Below are 22,330 nucleotides of genomic sequence, written 5' to 3' on the forward strand. Positions count from 1 at the left end.
CACTCAGAGAAGGAAATGATGGTTGCAATTTTTAATAATCTCAGCTCATCTCAGACTTCTGAGCGAGCGTTCATCAATCAAATTGTACGCGGAAAGAGCACTTGATTAATGTTCATTGTACACGAAGCACTTCATTCGGAGACCGCCTCATAAAGATTACTCAGACACGACTGATACGTGACATAATACAGCTGGAAATCAAAGTAATTGTACTATATTTTTACATTTCATGTTTGTCTAGTGAGAAGGGCCTTGTACTAATGTGGACTATGATAAATGCTGTGTCTTTATTGCATGTTGCTGAGGTGTTACATTTACTTTTTTAATATGAAAATAAGTTGAATTATACACCATGGTTCTTTAGTGAAGTACTAGTGATGGGTTGATGAGGTGTCATGAACAGTTTCATTTTCATACCTCAGTAGATAACAACACACCACAACGTGAGATTTATTCCATAATAATTTAGAGGAACAGATTATAGAGTGCAATGGTGAATCTTGTTTGGGCATAAGTACATATTTCATGAAACCTCATCAGCCCATCTCTATAAAGTTGAATTTCAAATACAAACCTACCTACATTTAATTCTTCAATTGTAATAACCACAAACACATATTTCTGTGCAACATGGGAAGGCGCGAGTTCAATAAAAACTGGCTCTCCAACCAGCAATTTTCTTTACAGTTGATGGTGGTACAAGGCAACGTCTAAAGTTTGTATTTTGAGCAAGAGATTTTTTTTCGAAATCATCCATGCATCAATGATTGACGTGTTGTTTTTTTTAGTTTTTACAAATTCAGTTGATGCTTCAGTTGGTCTTTCTCTCGTTTCTCACTCTTTTTATCTTGCTTTAAAAGTTTTATAGTAAACCTCAGTGTTTTCAGACACACTTCTTGTTTATTCATTATGTACATTAATTGTTAAACGGGTGCAACAACAGAAGTAACTAGGTAAGTAAGTGTGTACAAGGTTTATTCACTTGTAAAGTCTTAAAGACTAAATTATTAAGTGAATTATGTCAACAATAAATCATCTACATTGTCCATTAGATATGTCATTTTTTACATCTTCATTGTAAATATGAAGCTACTGTTTGTGGCTCAGTACTAACCTCTTATCTTTCCTACCTTCTTTTTTATTGTTATAATAAAAAGGCAGAGGCTCCTAGAAAACAATTAGATGCCATATCCCATGATGCAACTTGTTTGGGTGTACAAATCCACTGAGAAGTTTCTCTGCCAAACAGCACTGGCATGAGTCATGAAGCCACCCCCTCGTTAAAGCTGATTTCAGAAGCTGGTGCCACTGCTAGACCCGCTAAACGTTGGTAGACTCATAGCAGGTAGTTATCGTGAAATCCCCATCACAACGTTTACCTTTGAAACATCACAGCCGTAAGTTATCATAGGACTCCGTCTGGAATACAAGACCATTTGGCCGTGCTTCAATCTCCCGCTCCCTTCTCTAGCTTTACTTTCTACTGAGCGCAGTTCCCAAACCACATGGTACCGAAATGGGTTGCATGATAATGTTTTGCAGCAAAAAAAATGTCTTCCCTTGATAAAGAATGAACTTCTTCTGTAGTGATTATCCTTCACGCACATCTTAAAGTACTGCCTGTGTCACATTTATGCCTCTACACACACACCATATATCGACTGACTAACTCTTCCAGGATTCAAAGTGTACAGTAAACACAATAAAAAAAAAACACAAGCGTTGACACAGGCACCAAAAACATAAACAGATCAATAAGCATAAAAAAATGTCTCACTTATTGATCATGTCAACTGTATGTTGACCTACACATGAAAAAGCAACATGCAATAATCAATTTAAGCTTCAATTCACGGATTGTTTCCACACTGTAACTTGTTAAATATAAATTAGAAGCGTCTTTGTGTTCATACTTTCTTTCTGCTGGTGTCTCTTCTTCTGGCTCTGTTTGACCAAAGACAGAAACATTTTTTTGCTCCTCAATAAGTACAATCTTTCTTTGTATTGATTGAGAATACAAACTAAGATTCGTGGGCTTGTGCTGGCAGACTTTCAAGTGTCCCCGGTGTCTTGTTCTTTCATCGACATACTCTGACCTTTGGAAATGACCCTCATCATCCCGCAACGCCGAGTCCAGTTTGGAATGACTAATGAACTGAGCTGAGATTATTTGTCCACACCCATGCATGAAGGTGCTCCAGGGCAAGGGGTTGAAAACTTGCTGCCCGTGGGATAGATGCGTCAAGCAATCTTTGTACAATTATGGCTAGTGAAGGCATAATGATGTTCACACTAAATTATATCATTTATATATACATCATGATACAATTTGAAAGGCCACTAGATGGCACCCTCAGTGAAAATGACGTCAGGTTTCATTTTTTCAGTAAGTAGATCAGAGCCAAATATTATAGAGTGCCATCTAGTGGCTGTTTAGAATTAAGCCACTGTATCGTGACACAATCTATGCAGTATCATGAGGCGTCATCCACCCATCAGTAGTCACAACTATTTATTATAGTGATTTTATGACTTTTATGGAAGTCAAACAGAAATAGTTTTCTTTTGATTCTGAACAAAGATAATTGAATTGGAAGATTTAACCTAAAGCTTAATCCGCCTGTTTGCTGTGGATGCAGCGCCGACAATCTTCACACACGGCATCCGAAAATTGTCTGTCTCCACACATCTCAAGTGTTATTCTCACCACTGTCACATGTCGTGTAAATCACAATCCATATTTTCCGATAACTACACGTAGCTTATTAACTTCTCTGGTGATGTAACTCGCATCGTCGCAGTTCACACCAGGTCAAGGACGTCCTGTCCGGCGTTGAGCCGATACTGTTGCTGTCACATCGTAGATCAGGCAGAAATGTTGTCAGGAGCGAGTTCTTGTGACCGCAGTAACAAGAGAAACACATGCCTAAACGTCTTTCTGACAAGTGCGAGAACTTGAGCTGAGGTGTGTTGACATGCACACACATTGAAATACACAAAGAAGAAGGCGCTTGACACCCTCTCCTCGGCTCTGTGGGTGTCATTTGTCGCTAAAGTGGGGGAGCATCTCTTGAAAGGAACATGAGAATTGATAAATACGTGTTGAACTAGTTTTGCAGTTTTTCCCTTTCCCTGACATGTATCTTATTTGTCGTCATCTTTGCAGACCCCTACATTCTGGAAGGCCCGGAACCTCAGCTCGCAACTGCCCGGCCCGCCGCGTTCCACAGTGGGAGGAGACGAGCCATAAGGCGAGAAAACAATTTGGACTTTGGCCTTCAAAAGACTGAGCGCTGAACTCAAGTGGGACCTTCAGCAGCGGGCGGTAAGAGGAAGAGGCCATGTGGACCGCACGCCTGCTAGTCCTTGCCAGCCTCTTCGCACCAGCCGCTCTGGGTGAGTCCGAATTCCCGATGAGAACATGTGGCTGCGACACTTTCATTTAGCGACTGGCACGGTTTAAAAGTCATTTTAGATTTCCATCCTTTGCTTTTCAAGTGCCAACTGTGATAAAAGCCACTGTGTCTGATGAGCCGGTCCTTCTCCTAATTAGCAGCTACTCTCTCAAACTTTTCACCACTTTTTTCCCCCCCTTCTTCTTTCTGATTTACTCTATATTTAGAGCCACCTCTCTTCCTTCCTAGCTCAATCTCCCGCTCTCCTGGCAATAAGGAAAGAAAGTGACGAGGTATCACTTTCAGGGAATCATTAATTCTGCCGCGGCTTAGGGGCACATGTTTGAGAAAGTGGGAATTGTAGGTGGATTGAGACGAAGGAGGGAGAAAAAAATAGCACTTTCATCTTCGCTTCTATTAAGATCTTACGATTAATTTACAAGGTCTTTCCTTGCCCACGTCTCAGTAAACTGAAAGCACTGCGGATCTGCACAGCCTTCTGTTTCGGAGCCAAAGACAATTTAAAATCAATTTAAAAGAAGTCAGTGTTGATAGTCGAGAGTGTGTTTGTTTACAATGTCGGGACCGTTGCCACCGTCCTACGTGGCGAGGGGAAAATACCAAGTGGTACAATCGGTTTGAGTCTATACCCGCTGTTAAAGCCTTAATGAAAGACAATCTCTGCTCAATTGTCCAATGCCTCGCACTCAATAGGATGAGGGTCAAAGGACGGCGGTATGTCAAGAATCCATCATCTAAGAGCTCCGATCTTACACGGTTTGAGACATGATTATGGCTGTGTTTTAGCAGAAGTCAGCAGAAATGCCATGTAAGGACTACAATAACTTACATTGTCATACACTCTGAATTGACACTTATATGGGCGGAATAGCCTGACGCAGTCGATATTACTATTAATAATTATGGTTCTAACATGGATTGGAAATGCAATTAGACAATCTCCATGGAGGTACCAGATAAGGTTCTATTTTTATGTACATTTGAAAGATAAATATGGCCAAATTATTCTTTGGGTTCTTAAAAGAGAGCTGGGTCGTGAAAAAGAGATACTTACTAATATGTTGCACTTCTGTTGACTATATCACACCTCCTGTTCTGTCTGTTGTTACTTGTTTCCCAGTAATACAAGGAAGGTGTTACTGTTATATCACAACTCACGCACAAATGAATCTTTTACTAAAACAAATAGAGCTAGTTTAGAGACAAACACTTTTTGTAATATAAAGAGTCAGAAATATAATGTTACCTGAACATTTTCAACATCTTGGCCGAGGTATTGCTTAATAATAGGTTTGGAAAAAAATATACTTAATTTAATTTATCTATTAAATAAAAAAAATGTTCCCTTTTTTCTCTATTATCTTCGTCCTTTCATAGATCCTGTAAAGACATCCTGTATTTCAGCATTTCAGTACTTCAGTACTACACTTTACACTGCGATATATTGCCATATATGTTACGATATATTATGATACTAGAGGAACAAAGATATTTTTGTAGTATTATCTAAGTACTTGACTCAGACAACGTTGCTCTCGATGAAGTCTTAACTGCTTTGTTTTGCAACCAAAACTACATAAGCAAAAAAGTTCAAAAGCTGCTGGAGTCGACTGTATCCTCTCATCCACAGTCATTTCCAGACTCTAACGAACATCAAGTGTCCGGAAGTTTAATTGCAACACAACAATGAACAAGCTAATATATTTTTAAACTTTTTCATTTTACACACACTTTATGAAAATATAAAACATATATTAATTATTATAAAATATAAAATATGTTTGAGAACCCCCAAAAATTGTAAAATAATTACATTTTGAGACAACAAATATTGTGAACAATAAACCAGTGTATCATATCAGTTTAACAATACTTTCTCCCCCCCACAAATACATAATAAAGTGTAAACAGTAACATAAAGGTTTTTAGAGCAAAGATGTTTTCAATCGTTTGTTCTCCAGCTGTGGAAGAAGCTTTTCCAGCCTGTCATTGTTTCTCCTGAGAGTTTTGTCGTCATTAGAGGATGCTGGCCTACTTTTTAGAGTGTGTACTCAGTCTCATGAAAAGCTACTAAACACAGAGGGAGCAATAACACGCTCACACGTAAATCAGCGATATTGACACACTACACGAGACTCGACATTTGATGCCAATCATAGGAGAAATACAAACCTCCTGATGTGTTCATGTGGTATCTATCAACATCAGATCTGTCTACCCGAGCATCCGCCTTTTCTTTCCCCAACACCTGCTACACTTAATTAATCTCCAAGATAGTAGCTACATCCCCGGAGCCATCCTATTTGCTTAATGAAATAAACACATGATTTATTTGAGCCCAAATTTAAAAAGTGTATTGAGGCGATCGTGGAAGGGCAGGTGTGATGGTTATTATCCATAATAATACATTATTATCCATTATCATGTTGTTTTGGGGGGTATTCACAGCTTCTGATTATATACTAGACTATTGCCTCATCCGTTTTTGTCTCCTTTGTTATTATTATTTTCGCAGCCTTGTATCTGGATTTCATAAAAATAAACATTACTTGGTCTGGTCATAAGTTGTTGTCGAAAACTCAATTGTAAAGTCCTTGACGTAAGAACTCTTTTTATGTTTAAATTATGAAAACTCATGTCAGCAGCATCTTTGATGAAAAGAACTTTGATGTTGCAAATGCTTCTTTCAGAGGCGAAGGTGTGACGCACAACTTTGTAGTCAGACCTTGATGCGATGTGCTTATTAATCAATAATAAAAAAAACATTTGACTATCTAGCTCAGGGGTCGGAAACCTTTACCACTCAAAGATCCATTTGGACCCGTTTCCTACAGGAAAGAAAACCCTTGGAGCAGCAAAACTAATTTTTGATTTTTAAAAATAAATATAATTCCATATAATATATAAAAAAAACTATATATAAAACCATATTTAGTGTTAGTTCACCAAAAATTCAAAGTAATCTGTTACTTTTTAGAGTTATAAACATGTATGTTCATTTTAATGTAGCAACTGGAGCTTAGATGTCTTCGTATCTATCTTTGTCCAAAATGACCCACCTAAAAAAGGAATTGTTCCCAAAAAAAACCAAATAAGTTTTTGCCGTCAGCCTAAATCTCTCATGTTGAGGCTTCAATACAAGATGGTTGTCACAGACCACCAGTATGGAGGTACTTGGATGATATGTTTTTAAGTGTATTTTTGAACGAAGACGAAGACTCCTGAGCTCCAGTCGCTACATAACAATGAACAAAGATTTTTGTCTTTAACTCTTAAGAGAAACATATTACTCTGAAAAAATCCCAACTCTTGGTCGACATGAGGGTGAGTAAAAAATATGTGTAATTACAATATTGGGTGAACTATTTGTTTAAGCCTTGATTATTTTAATAAACAAATGTTGTACTGTATATTAACTGCAGTTTGTCCTGATGAACTGACTCATGCTTGTCTTTCTCCTTTCTTATGTAAATAAGTCTCGTCACTATTTGACTCTGAAGGGTTATATATACATTAATATACATGATAACAGTTGTATCATTATAAATATTATCGTTTCAACAATGCAGAAAACTAAATAATAGGCTATTCAAAATGAAATGATTTCCTTTCAAACTTAACCTAATTTATAATATTGTAAATAATGTACGTGTTTGTTACTGACTGACTTGCTTAAAATATAAAATATTTTCTATGTACGCTGAAAGAAATCATATTTTACCAGGTCCCAATTTTTTTTTAGGTCTTCACAAATTTAAAATAAAATGTTTGAACAAACTAAAATACTAACGATAACGCTTGTTGTTTTGTTACTGTTTCTCTAAGATTGAGACAGGTGAGTGAGGGGGGAGCGAGGAATTGTGATGATCGTGAAGAACTGATGATGTTGTCATATCAGCGAAGATACGTCTTAAACTAACGGTTTTTGTTAAATAAAATGTAAAGTGAAGAAGAGGATTGCTTGTTTTTAATGCATCATTGGAAAAAACGCTTGATAACATTTATATTAAATATCCACATTTAATACCAATAAAATTCAGTGAAAGAACGGCATGCGGCTCCGGAGCCGCGGGTTGCCGATCTCTGATCTAGCTAAACTACCTGAATTCAGTTTGTCCCTGGCAACTTAAATGTACACAGAAAAGATTGTGAAATAGACAAATAACGATGTTCGGATAGATAATCATAATCTTTTGTACATTATGTAATTTGGTCAGTATAAAGAAGTTTAAAGGTCCCACACAGTTTTTAACATAACAAAATTATGTGATTAATGTCGTAATATAACAAAATTTAAAGTTGTATTATGCAATATTGAAATATTGTTCTCCAAAATATGCAGACTTTTTTTTGCATGATCCTAATACATTTTGCAAAACCCTTAAAAAAGATATGCTGAAAACCCATATGACAAGGCTGTCATGTAAATTGTTTAAAATCAAGGAGATGATGTCAGTAAGTTCTATTTAACATTCTGTGTTTTTAAATTGTACAACACATGTATTGCGGAGTGTCATGTTGAATCTAATCAAGTGCATACTCACCAGGAAAAGCTTTGCCTTAGTCCACTGACTCAGTGTAGAGCTTAGATAAATGAAGATTATCCTGTTACTCTAAAGGCAAGACTGCGCATCAAGCTTAATGTTAGAAGAAAAAAAAACATAACTGTTTAAAAAGCAATTTCTCTTATGCGGCTCCTGATATTAAGAGGCTCAATGCATCAGTGTATTTTGCTGTGGCTGTGACCTCCTGGTCACTTGTTAAAATGGTGAACCAGGGTTTTACAATAATCCGATCAACATGATAACTGACTGAAGCTCGTGGGCATGAATATACATTCTCCTGGTGTTTCCTCTGCTAACTGGCGTGGATTTTTTTCTCTTCTCCCATAATGAGTGCAAAATCGATACCTTCTTGATATGGGGAATAAAAAACACCCCGAGTGGTCAGTGCCTGACATCTGTAAATTGCTGTCAGAACACGCAGGCCAAGAAAATGAATGACGACTACATAATGAGTGGCAGAGTAGGGTTAAAACTCAGCGTTGTTTTATTGGTGTCCCCCCCCAAACAGTGTCAGCGGCCGCTTGACCGTACAGGCATCATTTTGGAAAGCGTGGGCGAGTGACGCCATTTTCAAGGCGTCCCGGCAGCGTGTCGCTGGGAGGACGGAGAGCGACTGCCAGGCTAAGTTGCTGCAGATACATATGGCTGCGTAGCTGTGAGTCTCGGCTGCCCTGCAGTCCGGCTCACAGGGCAAACGTGGTGGGTGTTTGTGTGCCGCGGGGTTTCCAACAGAACAGTCGGGGTCAGACAATAATTTGGGTGTAGGCGGAATGTGAGAAGCAGAAACTCACGCTGAGACAACACAATAGGCCTTATTTTTTTTTTTCAATCTGCGCTGCCATATGAACCGACAATGTCTTGTCCCTCAATGGCGGGGGGCGGGGGGGATGTTACATATGCAAACAGATGCATTTGCATTCGGATGACTCAGCATGTGATTTAGAAGGCTACATGATTTTCATCATCCTTGGAAAGACACTGCACTGATGTATTATGCAAATCTATTGTCACTGTGGCATCACTATCATACGTTGTGGTTTCAGGGAAACACGTTTGTTTCTCTCCAGCAACACCATGCAGCACTACTGCAGCCCACAGCGTTTCCATAGGATTATTTTCAGCAATCTTACAGCAAAGTGCATATTTTAATATTTTCTTATGTGTACATCAAGGATAAGCAACTTTTGCCATCAATCATTGGTTGTCACTCCAGGATGTCTAAATGCCGAGGAGGTGGTTGTTCAGAGCGCTGATACAGATATCCATATTAGGAAGCTCAACGAGGGATTATCTGGCAAAAAACCATGGACTAATGTCACGCTGAGTCGCAGAGGTTTCACCAAAGTATTATCTTAAGCCATTTGCATGATGCTCTGTCGCACCTTTAAGAAGGTGCTGAGGTTTAAGAGCCACTGACAGAATGGAAGCCCTTAATAAGAATCCGTGTTTGATTGACATGTCATCCCGAGAAGGCAATTGAAACAGGATGTGCAAATTGGGAAATCTGCTCTATGCGCTGGAATCTCTCTATTTATTTGGTTTAGTTTTTTCTACTACAACTCAGCGTCCACAGAACCTTTAGAAATGGCTGTTTCGCGACTTGTTAATATATTTCCAGTGACTTGTTAGATAGAGTGAAAGAACATCTATGTGGTGACTACGGTGCCAAAAAGGTACCTGCAGAAATACATTAAAAATAAACGAATAAATACTGTCTATAAGAAGCACATGTCCAGTTGGAGATAGAACCTAATGTTATGTCGTCTTTTTGCATTTACATTTAGATAGTTCAGTTCATTTTTAAATTCAATAATTTCATATGCTATAGATAATCATTCTCTGAAATAACATTCTTTGTCTTGGCCGGACCAACAATATCCTAAAGGTAAATGTTCACCTTAACCTGTGAATATTCTATACAAAAACAAACAACAACAACCCTTTATGATAAATTACACATTCAGAGTCATATTTTGGATATTACAATAATTTAGATTTGAGATAATACATATTGTCATTTGTGCCATACACTGTAACAAGTAAGACAGTGGTTGTGTCATTATCTTTGCAACATATAAACGACATTTAATTTATTTTATGGCTCCTCTAAGTACACCAGTCCAGCATATTATCATTGTTATCTTTGTATCTTTTTTTATTCTTAGCTTTGTACTTTACAAAAAATAATATATATACAGTATATATTTATATAGTTTTGTTATTTGAAACAGTTGAGCCACAGCATAATTCGGATTTGGCAATTTGGCGATTTGACCTTATTTAGTGTTAGACTTTTATAGAACCACAAACACACCTTCCTTGTCACTGGCTGTTGCCTAGCAACAGTACACCTCCAAGCAGACATTGAAGAAATACCAAAAATGCTGCTTTTATATTGTATGGCAAACCTATCTACTTTAACGTTGTGGCTGCAAATAATTATCTTATAATTATCTAACAAACTGAGCAGAAAACAACTACTCTTAATTGTGTTTTTTTGTGCTTCTAATTCCCTCACGTACAATGAGTTCTTCTGACAGTTTGAAACATAATTGTTGTTATTTAAAATCATCTGTTAATGAGCCTCAAGCCGTAATGGTTGATAATTGCTCCAACCTATTTTATCAAAGTAAACTACTGGACTAAATTATTTCTCAATGGAATATTGATCTTCAATTTTGATCAATTATAATTGATCTACAGATATTGTGTCCAAAAATGTTTTTTGCCTAATTCCATTTTAAATTCAGAAGACAGCGGAGTAAGGGAGGCTGCTATATAATTGCATGCGTAAGCAACTGTGTGCAAACTCCCACTAAAGTTCAGGCCAATTATGTTGTGTGACCCCTTTTTTCTCCTCTGGCTGTGTCACTGAATAAACCAAGCATGGACAGTCACTGGTTATTTCACCTCCGCCGATCAATATAGAGAACAGTAAAGTCTGCATTTGGAGCACAATGCTTGGGGGGGGGGGTTGGGCCAGGGGGAGATCAAATGTTAGCGTGACACAGATTAGCCCAAGAGACCTCGGAAGGATGAGAGGGAGCGGAGAGAGGGAACAAGGGATAGAGGCGGGCTTGTTTGTAGGTGTGTGTGCGCGAGTGTGTGTGAGATAGAGAGAGAGAGAGCGTCTTTGTGTGTGTGTGTGTGTGTGTGTATTCGTGTGTGTGTGTGTGTTAACAGAGGATACTGGAGATGGCCTTCAGTGCAGCCCAATGGCCTCGGAGGGAAATTCAATATCTCTTTTGACAAAAGAAGGCTTCCATTGTGGAGCAGACGACCTTCTTTGTAAAGCAGTTCCATTTCCTTATTAATTGTGCCCTCATTAAAGTAAAAGGAAATGGGGAAGAGCACATGAACAACGGCGATAGCAGCTCTGCTGCTAGGCTTCTTTGCTGGAACCTTGCCACGGTCCTGTCGTTTACAGTTGCAGAGCTTTAGACAGTATAGAATGTCCAATAGGAAGTTGATGTCCTGTAACTGCTCCCAGGTAACCGCAGAGGCAAACACACACACAGTCTTCTTTCTTGTCTCTGCACGGAATGTGGGAAGGGAGGAAGGACCAGGAAGGGTGGCTCTGAGTCTCTCAGTGTGGGACAATTTGAAATAATATTAATACCTAAGGAATGTCGAGGAGCCGATGATTAAGAGTGGTACATGATGAGCATGAATGTGAAGGCAGCAGGGGAGATCAATGCTATGGGACAGAATAAGGCTGCACGATACTGGTGTCTTGAATTGCGATATCGATATTAATGCTATATTTTTTTCTTTAACCTAAAAAAATAAATTAATTGCCTGCATGTATGCGCAGCCACGTGCAAGTGCTAGTACTGTAGGGGCGTCCCGGGGGTTTGTATTAGTTTATTTCGTTTATTTCCGCGATTCTGTTTATTTGAGAAAAATATCAATAACAACCCTCAGTTTCGCGGGACTTGCATCGGTTTCCCGCGAAACTGAGCGACATCAGAGAGGAGCCGCCGGCCTGTCGCGATATCACAAAATCAATAATAAATACCACCTTCTTGTACACGCATACATTACAGCTTATAAATGACCGGATGCTAAAAACGTAGCTAATTAGCATATGGCGAAGACAGACAGGTTGGGAATTCAGCGATCCTATAAAAACTCAGAAAACAACTGAGACGTGATGAAAATTACTTACAATATGTTGCTTTAGAAAAGGTGTTTGAAAGAGACGAGTGGCCAACTGAATCACTGACGTTTTAGTAGCGCTCATAAGTTATAATTACTTCAGTGTATAAACGTCGCCATAGCAACCGAGTCTAGCAAGTTCGGCCGCCCAGCTCACTGACTGAAGAGAAGTTAACAACAACAAGACATAGAAGTACAAATTGACAATGTTACAGAACGAGAGACTGATTTGTCTAATTGCGCATTGAAAAAAATCTTACGATATATCGTGCATTAAGAAATAAGAGGAAGAGACTTAGCAATGAAACAATTGTGTCCAGAAAAGAATCAGAAAGGAGGAGGAAAGCCAACATGTGGCACAAGCTGGGAGATCATGAGAGTAGACATTGGAACTTGTTGACACTACACAAGAAAAGTAGAAGAAAAAGCTGAGGAATCGATTCACAGTAAGTTGTATGCAAGTATAGTAAGGAGGGAGAAGAAGGTATTTTAACCTTCCAGTTATAAACACGTTTTTTATTTGCGGACCTTCGGGTCACCCTGACCCTGAAATAACACAAAGGTTTAGACAATATTTTCCGTTCTTTGGTTTCTTTTTTAGTCCCACTTTTCCTCTTTGTTAATGATAATAATAACAACTTAGAAACACACAAAAGTATTGTTTTTATTGATCACACAACCCTATTAAATGACGACATTAAAACGGAAAAACAATGTATACGTATGTAGAACACAATAACTTTTAAAATAACCATTAAAAACAAACAAACAAATAAGTAAATGCAAATTGTATTGAGCGCCTCATAGCAGTCATTGATTGCATGTGAGAAAGACAATTTTAATATAAAAAGAAGTCTATAAAATAAATAGCATCTTATAAACAGAAGCATAAACGCTCATAAATCGTCCAGCCGATAGATCCGTGCGGCCCTAGTTTTGAGCAGCGAACATATTTCTCCTCATGAGCCGACAGAACAATAACAAGAATGCAAGTGCACATTCCTCCTGGGGGTCCCCTTCCACCTCAGCCCTCCACATATTAATACACAGGCGGAAGTTGATGTGGCCTCCATGATGGAGCTAGAAAGAAAATGGGGGTTATGAGGCGAACCCTTTCACTGATAATTCTCTTCCTTCCGCGCCTGATGCAGCAACACATCATCAGATGATACGAAGCCGTGATCCTCTCATGTCGATCACCTTCTCATTGTGGCTGTGCATGCTCAGAATTGAGGTCACCGTCAGATGATGAGAACAAGCTAACACGGAGAGGTCTAGCTGTCCTCCCTACTGAGGTATTTGAACCTCTAATTGACTTGTTCTCCTGCAGCCTTTGAGCAAACCTATTATATTAATCTAGTAATTCACGCATTTCCGTCGAAGTAAAGGTGAATTCAATGTTCTACTGCTTTCTTTTTTTATAGAAGCCAGCCATTAAATGACTTGCTTGGTCAAATGCTAAACGGAAATCACTGCTTTCTTTAGCCGTCTACTAACCGTTGGCTCATGTCAGTGAAGTCCCCCAAGGTTTGTGTTCACCTCTGGCATAGAGTCAGACAGTGTAAACCGAGACACTGGTGTTATTATCTGGTGACCTTACAGTGTACACTCACCCTTCCTGAGGTCTCCAGTGGAAAAATAGAGTTTTTTTAAAACTCTGACGATACGATCGCAGAAATCAATCAAAATGGATAATAGAGGACATTTTTATTGAATCTGTCCGTACAGAATGTAAACAATTCAACAATGATACATAATGTTATGAACCAACAACAGGCCAATGAGCTAAAGTACAACAGTCAGGTGGTCTGGTTTCACCTGTTTGCCCTTGATCATGTTTTGTTCTCCTTGCATCCATCTATGTTCTAGACGGGATCGTTCCCACAGGGGAGGGAAGCTCTCATTGCGGATCATATCAAAGAGGGAATATTCAAGCGCAGCAGTGTAGGAATAAGCAGCAGGGGAGCGAACAAAAGATGTGGGTTGCAGTAAGTACAGGTACAGACAGCCTTTAATCTGCTAATGCTACCCAGCAGATCTCATTACACCCACCTTTGAATGACATTAAATGAGGAAAGAATCTTGACTTCCTTCACTTCTGTGCACACTTTTTTTTTTTCATTACTTTTCATCAAGCCCCCTTAATGTGTCTGCTCATTACCTCTTTTGGAATCAGAGCTGTGAAACTTGACGTTTATGTTCCCAGACTGAAATGCTTTTGACTGGGAGTACTCTCCATGTTCTATAATGGTGATAAATATCAATATTAGTGATTATTAACAACTTTGCTAGAGCAATTTCTACACATTGTTGTTGATTCAGAAACATTGTTAATGATCATTATGAGTTATCTCCGGTTCATTGCGACCCAAAGGCCTGAAAAAATGTGTGTGGTAGGGCTAAACAATTATTAAAAGTAATATTATTGCGATTATTTTCCTTAAGCCATTTTTAAAAGGCAAAATAATCACACATTGGTACGATCTTCCTCTCTCTTTGCGCTTGATGGAGTCTACTGACTCCTTTAAGAAACATCTCAAGACGTTTTTATTTGTTCAGGCTTTTCCTTTATTTTCTGGAACTCCTGTTGTGTTATCAGTTTTATCTTGCCCTTTAAAGTATATACTTTGTTGAATATTGTTTTGATTGTTTAAGCGCTTTGTGACCCTGGTCTGGAAAAGCGCTATACAAATAAAAATTACTTACTTACTTACTTACTTACATTGAAATAAAGGGAGGAGGTTCATTAAGTTACTTTAACTACAGTTGTAAACAAACATAATTTATTCACTGCACATAAGTTAAAAAACTCCTGCAAAAACGTGCTATGAAGTGTGATGTAAACATTAGTCAATAATAAATCACACAAACCTATTCTGCCTTTTCCTACTGCACATTTTTGTTAGGTGAACATTAAATTGAATAAAATCACAACCTTATCGATTAATCGTTCAGCCCTCGTCTTGTAATCACTTTCGTTGTCCCCAGGTCAAGGTGAACCTGGTTCCCTGGCTTCCATAAATACATATGCAGTGGTTGAGGTGGTTTTCCTTGACCCGGAGACAACACAAGGGTTATATCATGTAATAGATGCAACATATTCAAGAAATGAACAAAAATAATAAACGTAAATATTGCTTTTTTAACATCTTTATTAACATGCTTGGTGAAGGTTCAGAGAATTTACTTTAAAAGTGAAAAAAATTATTTAAGGTTGTTATTGATGTGGGACTTGACTGCAACAGAGGGGGGACTGTAGTCATCTGTACATCCACGTAATGAATTATTCAGAAACAGCAATGTTGAAGCCCTGAAGACACCGTTGAAGTTTCTCAATTTGAACTCTGGGCATTGTTGCTGCAGCACTAACCACTGTTCCACCATGCTGCGATCGGAATAATTGTCCACTTTTTTCGACTTGATAATATTTTTTTGTGCCAAATGGAATTCAAAGTATAATGAGTGTTTTGAGGTGGAGTTTGAAGCTAAGCTTTCGGATTTTTTGGGATGGGATTCTTTCAATTTTGTCAAATAATTATTTCAAGAATGAAAATAAAGGACTAAATGAATAAGATGTCCATGACATTAAAAAAGTTTTGTGACTTCTGCTTCAGCATACAGATCAGATAATGGATAATTTAATTAAAATATTATGATTCTGAAAGGGTTCTCAAGTCAATACCGAATCAAATCTCTGAAATCATACCACAAGTGTTCGCGGATGGCGGCAAATTCGGAAGGCAACTAACAACAAAAGCTGTTTTTGTCAAGAGATCTTCCACTTTTCATAATTTCTCTCAATTATGTTCATTCTTTCATTTATTTTCTATTCTTCTTAATTACTATGGGGTGGCGGCCTATCACAGTTTCTTTGGGCAAGGGTTGGGGGACACCCTGGACAGGATGCCAGTCTGTCACAGGGCACACAAAGAAATACAACCATTCACACACAAACCTACAGACAATTTCCCCAAGTTCTCAATCATCCTCTGTATGTTTATGGACTGTAGGAGGAAACCGGAGTGCCCTGAGTAAACCCTTTGACTGTATTTATGCGGCCCTCGTAATGTCAAATAATGATCATGTATAAATGGTTGTACTGCATTAACAAATGTATTTTGTATTTATTATTCATTTACATTTCAAGATAACACTTATTTACTTTTTGTGTGTAATTTTTCGAATATATATTAATCCCTCAAAACATTTTTTTTAAGTTAGTTGAAGAAATGTTATATACAAGAATAAAATTGCAGCTTATTTAGCTGAATAAAATGTAATGGCCTAATGACAAATGCCTTTTTTTTAAGGGATATATTCATTTTGCTTTTTGCTTGATGGCCCCTAACAACATTCACAGAATTTAATGTGGCCCTTGAAGAATTATAATTGCCCACCCTTGTACTAACTCCATAAGGTCAGAAGCCTGGATGCGAAACGGCAACCTTTCTCAACCATGTTATTTTTGTCAAATCTAGCTTCTTTAATATTGACTTCCATGTATATGAAATTATTTATAACTTCATGAACATGGTATGGTCCCAGAAACGATGTTTACAAAGGTCAGGTTAGATTGTCTTGTAAAAATTATAATAATCAACCTATGGACAACTTTCATTGTCATAAGTTCCGCCTATTTATTGCTCAAATATTTCTCAAATAGTTATTTTAATATAACTGCTGTTATAATGACATTTCCAAATATGTGCCAGGCAATCAGAGATCACCTATTATACGTTAAAAACCAGTCCAGCGCTGGTGTCGTACACATATGATAATAAAGATATCTTCACCGAGTACACTCTGTAAATACACAATATGATGTCTGGTAATCATATCTGAAATGGCAATCTTTTGAGTTTGAGTGAGAAGGCATTTTGGTTGTCAAAATTATTTAGAAAATTATTTTTTAAGAGCTCTGTTGGTGTCGCCCACAGTTAATCAGAAATAGACTATATGTTCAATGCAACAGATTAATAATGAAAGTGACATCTAGAGGCCTCTGGTTATACTGGCACTGCTTCATGAAGCTTCACAATTCCAATTATAGCCGAAATAATGACCAGTTTAATTTTTATTATTTTTGTTTAATTAATCAATACATATGCTTTGGTGTGTATTACCACAGGGTTGTTGAGTCTTGTCTGCTTTCTGCCCTCGAATGTGTGTAACAGTAGTACTCATTTCTTATCTAGAAGGTGTTACAGATTGGCGCAATGGTTTATTACTTTGGGCTGAAATGCTAACGAAAGCATGTCGGCTAAAGCTCTCCACAAATATAACTTACTTACTTACTTTCTCACATGCAGCTGGGGTTCAGAGCAAGGCGGCATAAGGGCGAGTAAAACAGAGGAAATGTCAAAACTGTGTTAGATGACAGGAGTCGAAGAAAACCTATTAAACTGTCAGGAGCATATGTCACCGACAAGGACCACCTGAGGCAAGAACCAGCAGACTCTTAAAGTTAGAGTGAAATACACGTGTCTCCATGTACTCAGAACCGTGATTACAGGATGATTAAAACCATCGTTTAAAAGAAAGAATAAAATGTAATAGTTGCAATCTAAACAATTACCGCAATCATGTATGCACGATTACACATTCACGCTCTAGTTTAAACCTACTTGATGACTATATTTTCTCCTTCCAGATCACACATGATTATAATTATACACTCTTTGACGGCATTAAAACATGCTAACCATCATAATAATCTTAAATAATTAGCTTATTGTTACTTTGCTTTTCAGCCTGTGTATTTTGTTTTAATACCTGCCAACATTTTACTGTATCTACTTATTAATTTCTCAAAAAATGACTAAATGAATTGCCTTAATATTTATTTGATTGAAAAATAATGTGAATAATTTGAAAAGAAATGATATACTACACATAATAACTCTAATTATTGATGGTTTTTAACTGAAGTACTTTCTGCAAGGCTCTCAGTATATGAATCAAGACTTTATGAAGTGGTGTTGTCGAGCCGGTGAGGAGGCATACGTGAGTTTAGCGTCAGCCAGGACTATATCTTAGCACGGAGGCAGCCCATGCTGCGCTCAGCACATTCCCCCCCATCCACTGTAGCAACCAATTTATTAACTTTCACAGTTATTAACTCTCAGTGTGTCGATACTTTACAGTACGGGGGGGAAAAAGCAGCCTACTGCAGTTCTGTGGCGACTGCTATCTTGTTGGTGCCATCATGTAGGAGCCAAATGTGTCTTGGCTCCATAAACATAACAAACATCCATACAGTGGATCTGAACAGTTCATCATGCAACACAAAAGCGGCTTCTGAGAGCTCATTCATAAATTTCCCTTTCAGAGTCATTTCAATAAAAATAAAAAAAATAAACATTTAACGTTTTTACAAAAATGCTGAAATTAACTGTTGCCTGAGACTGTTTTTTTTTTTCGAGCCGAGCAGAAACAAATAGCTGCTTCATTTGTCGTGTTAAATGAGTATCTGGGTCCTGTCTCGATGACTAATGCTGATTGTGCTGAGCAGCAACATTGGTCAAGAGTGTCAAAAGAAGTGAAGTCGATCCAAGAAGTTTATCTTAATCATTCCCGCGCTAATTCATTTATCCTCCCGCCTCCTGTGCGACTGCAGCTTTTTCACCCGGCTAATTGTCACGAGTGGAGTTAGAAATCTGTTAAAGATGTTAATGCGACATGTCCCACATGAATATACGATAGGTCGTGCACATCATTTATTTATGGCGAGAGTTTCTCAAGTCGAGGTCCGCGAGAAACAAACAGGGGGTCGGCAAAACCTATGAAGAAGATAGTGAGTAGATGGAAACTAATAACTCTTACCTACTAGGGGGTATTGACGTGTACAGTGTCATCTACTTGGTAGTCGAGGCTTTTAACTGTTGCGTAACCGGTGACACGCAGTAGCACTATATAACCACTAAAGGGGTTTGTCCACCATTTAAAAGTCTGCTAATCCCATTACAGCAAAGCCTTTCCAATAGTTTTCCTTTAGACTGTCTTCAAATACGTACTAAATTATAGGCAACTAAACAGATAGATCACAGCATTTACATTGAAATCATTATTCGGACTATTAGGTTTACTCAAAAATGGTCAAAAACAGTGCTTTCACTTACTGACATCAAACCGATTTTATGTGGTAGATGTTGGTCAGAAATAGGTGAACGTTTTGATAAATTACGTTGCCACACTCAGCAGTATATATTTATTAATTGTTTCCGAATATTTTAAACCGTTTAAAAGTACAATAAACATTATGTATGAATACAATTGTTGCCGTCGTATGTTTTAACGATCGTTCATTAAAGCTTGTGATTCGTCACTGTCAATAAAGTTTTGAGATTTTACTAAACGCCACTATGAGTCAATGGCAGCTCTGCGCCATTTGCATGTAAATGGTGGTGAGAAATAAACAAAGAGAAAGAGGAGAAAAAAAAAACAATTATTGATTTTTCCGAACGGTTATGAATTGTTTTCCGTCTAACCGTTTCCGCATGCAGACGTTGACAGCCTTATTACCTACATTAAACAGAGTTTATGAGCACCAGGTTTATCCGTTACTGTCCCTAGGTTTTGGGTGACTAATATATATATTGTCCCATTTTTTCCTGCATAACAACAATTGCGTGTAGTTACCAGAAATCGTTTGCAATAACTGGAGCGATAATTGGTTCCAGTCTGCGCCAGCCTCCGGTTCTTACACCTACATTCGATTTTTTTTCGTCTCAGTTATTGGTAAGTTGTGCATGATTGCTGGGGTTTATGTCTCAGTTTCAGGTATGTAAGCGGTCTCGGGTGTATAAATGGTTAGTGCGCATCTGTGTCTCATGTGCCTCAGACTTCTTCTTCCCTGGCCTCTGTAAACTTAAAGCGAAAACCCCATTTTACTTACAGTGTGCGTCACATTTTTCCCAAAGAGCTGCATTGTTTCTTAGACGCTCGTCTATTTAATGCTCCATTTTTAGAGGTCTTTGACAGTTCAGCTGCTGGATAATTTTACACTTTGAGAATTCTTTTGCCTCAGGCCACATGTAAACGTAATTTGCTTGGGAGAACAATTTGCCTGAGCTGTTTCAAGATAAATAATCCCTCATGCATTATTGAAATGCTTTACTTTATTTTTCCCCCTCACCACGTCACAATTTTTCTCAAATGAAAAGTGAGTTTTATCAGTTTTTCTCTCCCGTAAAAATGCATTTGCAGCTAACAAGAATTATATGTGACTGCTTCAATTGGTCTAATCAAATCATGGTATTGGGATTCATGCACTTTGTAACGTGGAGACTGAATCCATTCAAGAGGTGTCAGAGGAAAAGAAACATTTGCTGCCATGAATCAGATAATTGTACATTGATGAATCAGCACAAAATTCCATGTCTCTCACTTCCATATACAATGGCTTAATACAAAGAGAGAAAAAAGAACAAACGGTCGTGAATCTTCTTTTACCATTGAAGTTTCTTGACCTGTGAGGGCGGTCAGATGACCTCAACATCAGTGGGCGGAAGCTCCATCTCCAGTGGTTCCTTGATGAAACAAACCTGCCAAAGTCCCTGTTTTGTTACTAATGATGACTTTTAAATGTCAGGCCTGCCCTCCTCTTCGCGCGGGAAGTAATGGCCGTCCATGTAAGTGACCTCCGGATCAACTCAAACTTCACTTCTACTTCTAACTGTTGAAAGCGTGTGATCCAAACTCGATGTAATTCGCCGTCGCAGTCACTTTTTGAAACCACAATGGGGGGTGCGACATTTTCCAAACGACCATGTTCCTACTTGACCTTTCTGCTGGCCTTTCCGTGCGCTAATTACAATCCTTTCTCCTGATTCCTTGTTCAGAGGTGTGTCATTTGTACGCAGCATAATTAAGACTTCTGCACTGATGTGGAAGCACAAAGACAGCAAGCGTGACCTCTGAAATTAACATGGTTATATAGAAGCTTCTCTTTATTTGTCTTCACTGCACTGACAATAATACCACGGAGGATCTGCCGTGGTTATAAAATGCGGTGAGGAAATAGAACGAGCGGAAGTTTGAGATACTCGAGGGACCTTTATTGGACTCGATTTCCCCAAGTCTACGTCAACTAAGTACGCAGGTATGACAGTGATGGTCTAGTAGGCCAGCAATATGAGACCTATCAATCACACCATATCGGCAGAAATGTAATTACACTGCAGTCCTTGTCTGGCTTGGTGATCTGAGACACTGGCGTGGCATTTCCATTAGGCAGAGACCCATGTCGATGGCTTACTTTTATCTTTATTATGATTCTACTTGGGCTCTAGCGTTGTACATTACCTTGAGAGGAACCCCTTTTGTCCGGTTCAGCTCAGGAATCTGAACATTACATTCAGTAAGTTGCTGCCCTCAGTGTGGATATTGTACAAAAGCTGAAATAAAACATCGAATTAGGAAGAAAATGTAGAGATTGGGAGAGAATGTTGGGCTTCAGATATAGAACTATTAATAATCTGTACATTCATTTTCATAACCTGTTTACAGTGTTTGAAATACAAAAGATCATATTTAGTGGATTCCAAAAAAAAAAGACAATATTTAATGTTCAATATTAATGACCAAATCTTTGACGGTAAAGCAAGTCAATAATAATCACATTTATTGATTATTTATAAAAAATATATATATTTTCAAATTTATGAGCATGTTTAACATATTTAAAATAAATTGTGTAATTTTACTTGAAGCTGAATATAAATATTAGATAAATACAGTATGTGTTTGAGGTTCTGTCAGAGCAACATCAAGTTTTTCAGACTATTTTCTTCTCTTAGTTTTGTGGTACACAAGGATTGGCAACATATCGTATCCACTCTCGCTGAATCCCCCAGAAAGAGCGAGAGTTCAGGTAAACATGAAGAAGTGCAAGAATTTCTCGATGCGATGGAAAAAAAATCTTTCGCAATTAAAATCTGTTGCAGGTTGAAAGTGCAACTCCAGGTTCCTTGAGAAGGGTCTACCGTGCTGTTTCTGTTAGCCTAACTTTTCTTTATCAATCTTGTTTCTTTCCTATTTGAATTGCATGCTTCTCATCGGCAAATGGAACTGGCTGTCAGTCAACTTATAACAAGTGACTGCTCAATTTGCTAATGCAGGGCTGATTGATTGAAAGCTGTAGTGTTTGTCACCGAAACGGCCGCAATGTAAAGAACTCACCTCTCCCATCGA

The 22,330-nt window shown here is 38.1% G+C and overlaps 1 protein-coding gene across 1 annotated transcript in view; it reads left to right on the top strand.

Annotated features, from left to right (window-relative positions):
• The window catches only part of LOC148082303 (adhesion G protein-coupled receptor L3), a 222,398-nt gene that overhangs the window by 50,523 nt on the left and 149,545 nt on the right, over positions 1–22,330 (top strand). Inside the window, exon 3 of the mRNA XM_087789467.1 lies at positions 3,167–3,396. Within this exon, the coding sequence (XP_087645593.1) occupies positions 3,342–3,396 (55 nt within the window). The 5' untranslated portion in view covers positions 3,167–3,341. The remainder of the gene's footprint in view (positions 1–3,166; positions 3,397–22,330) is intronic.

Source organism: Callionymus lyra, chromosome 4 (assembly GCF_982586985.1).
Source record: "Callionymus lyra chromosome 4, fCalLyr1.hap1.1, whole genome shotgun sequence".
NCBI classification, from domain to species: domain Eukaryota; kingdom Metazoa; phylum Chordata; class Actinopteri; order Syngnathiformes; family Callionymidae; genus Callionymus; species Callionymus lyra.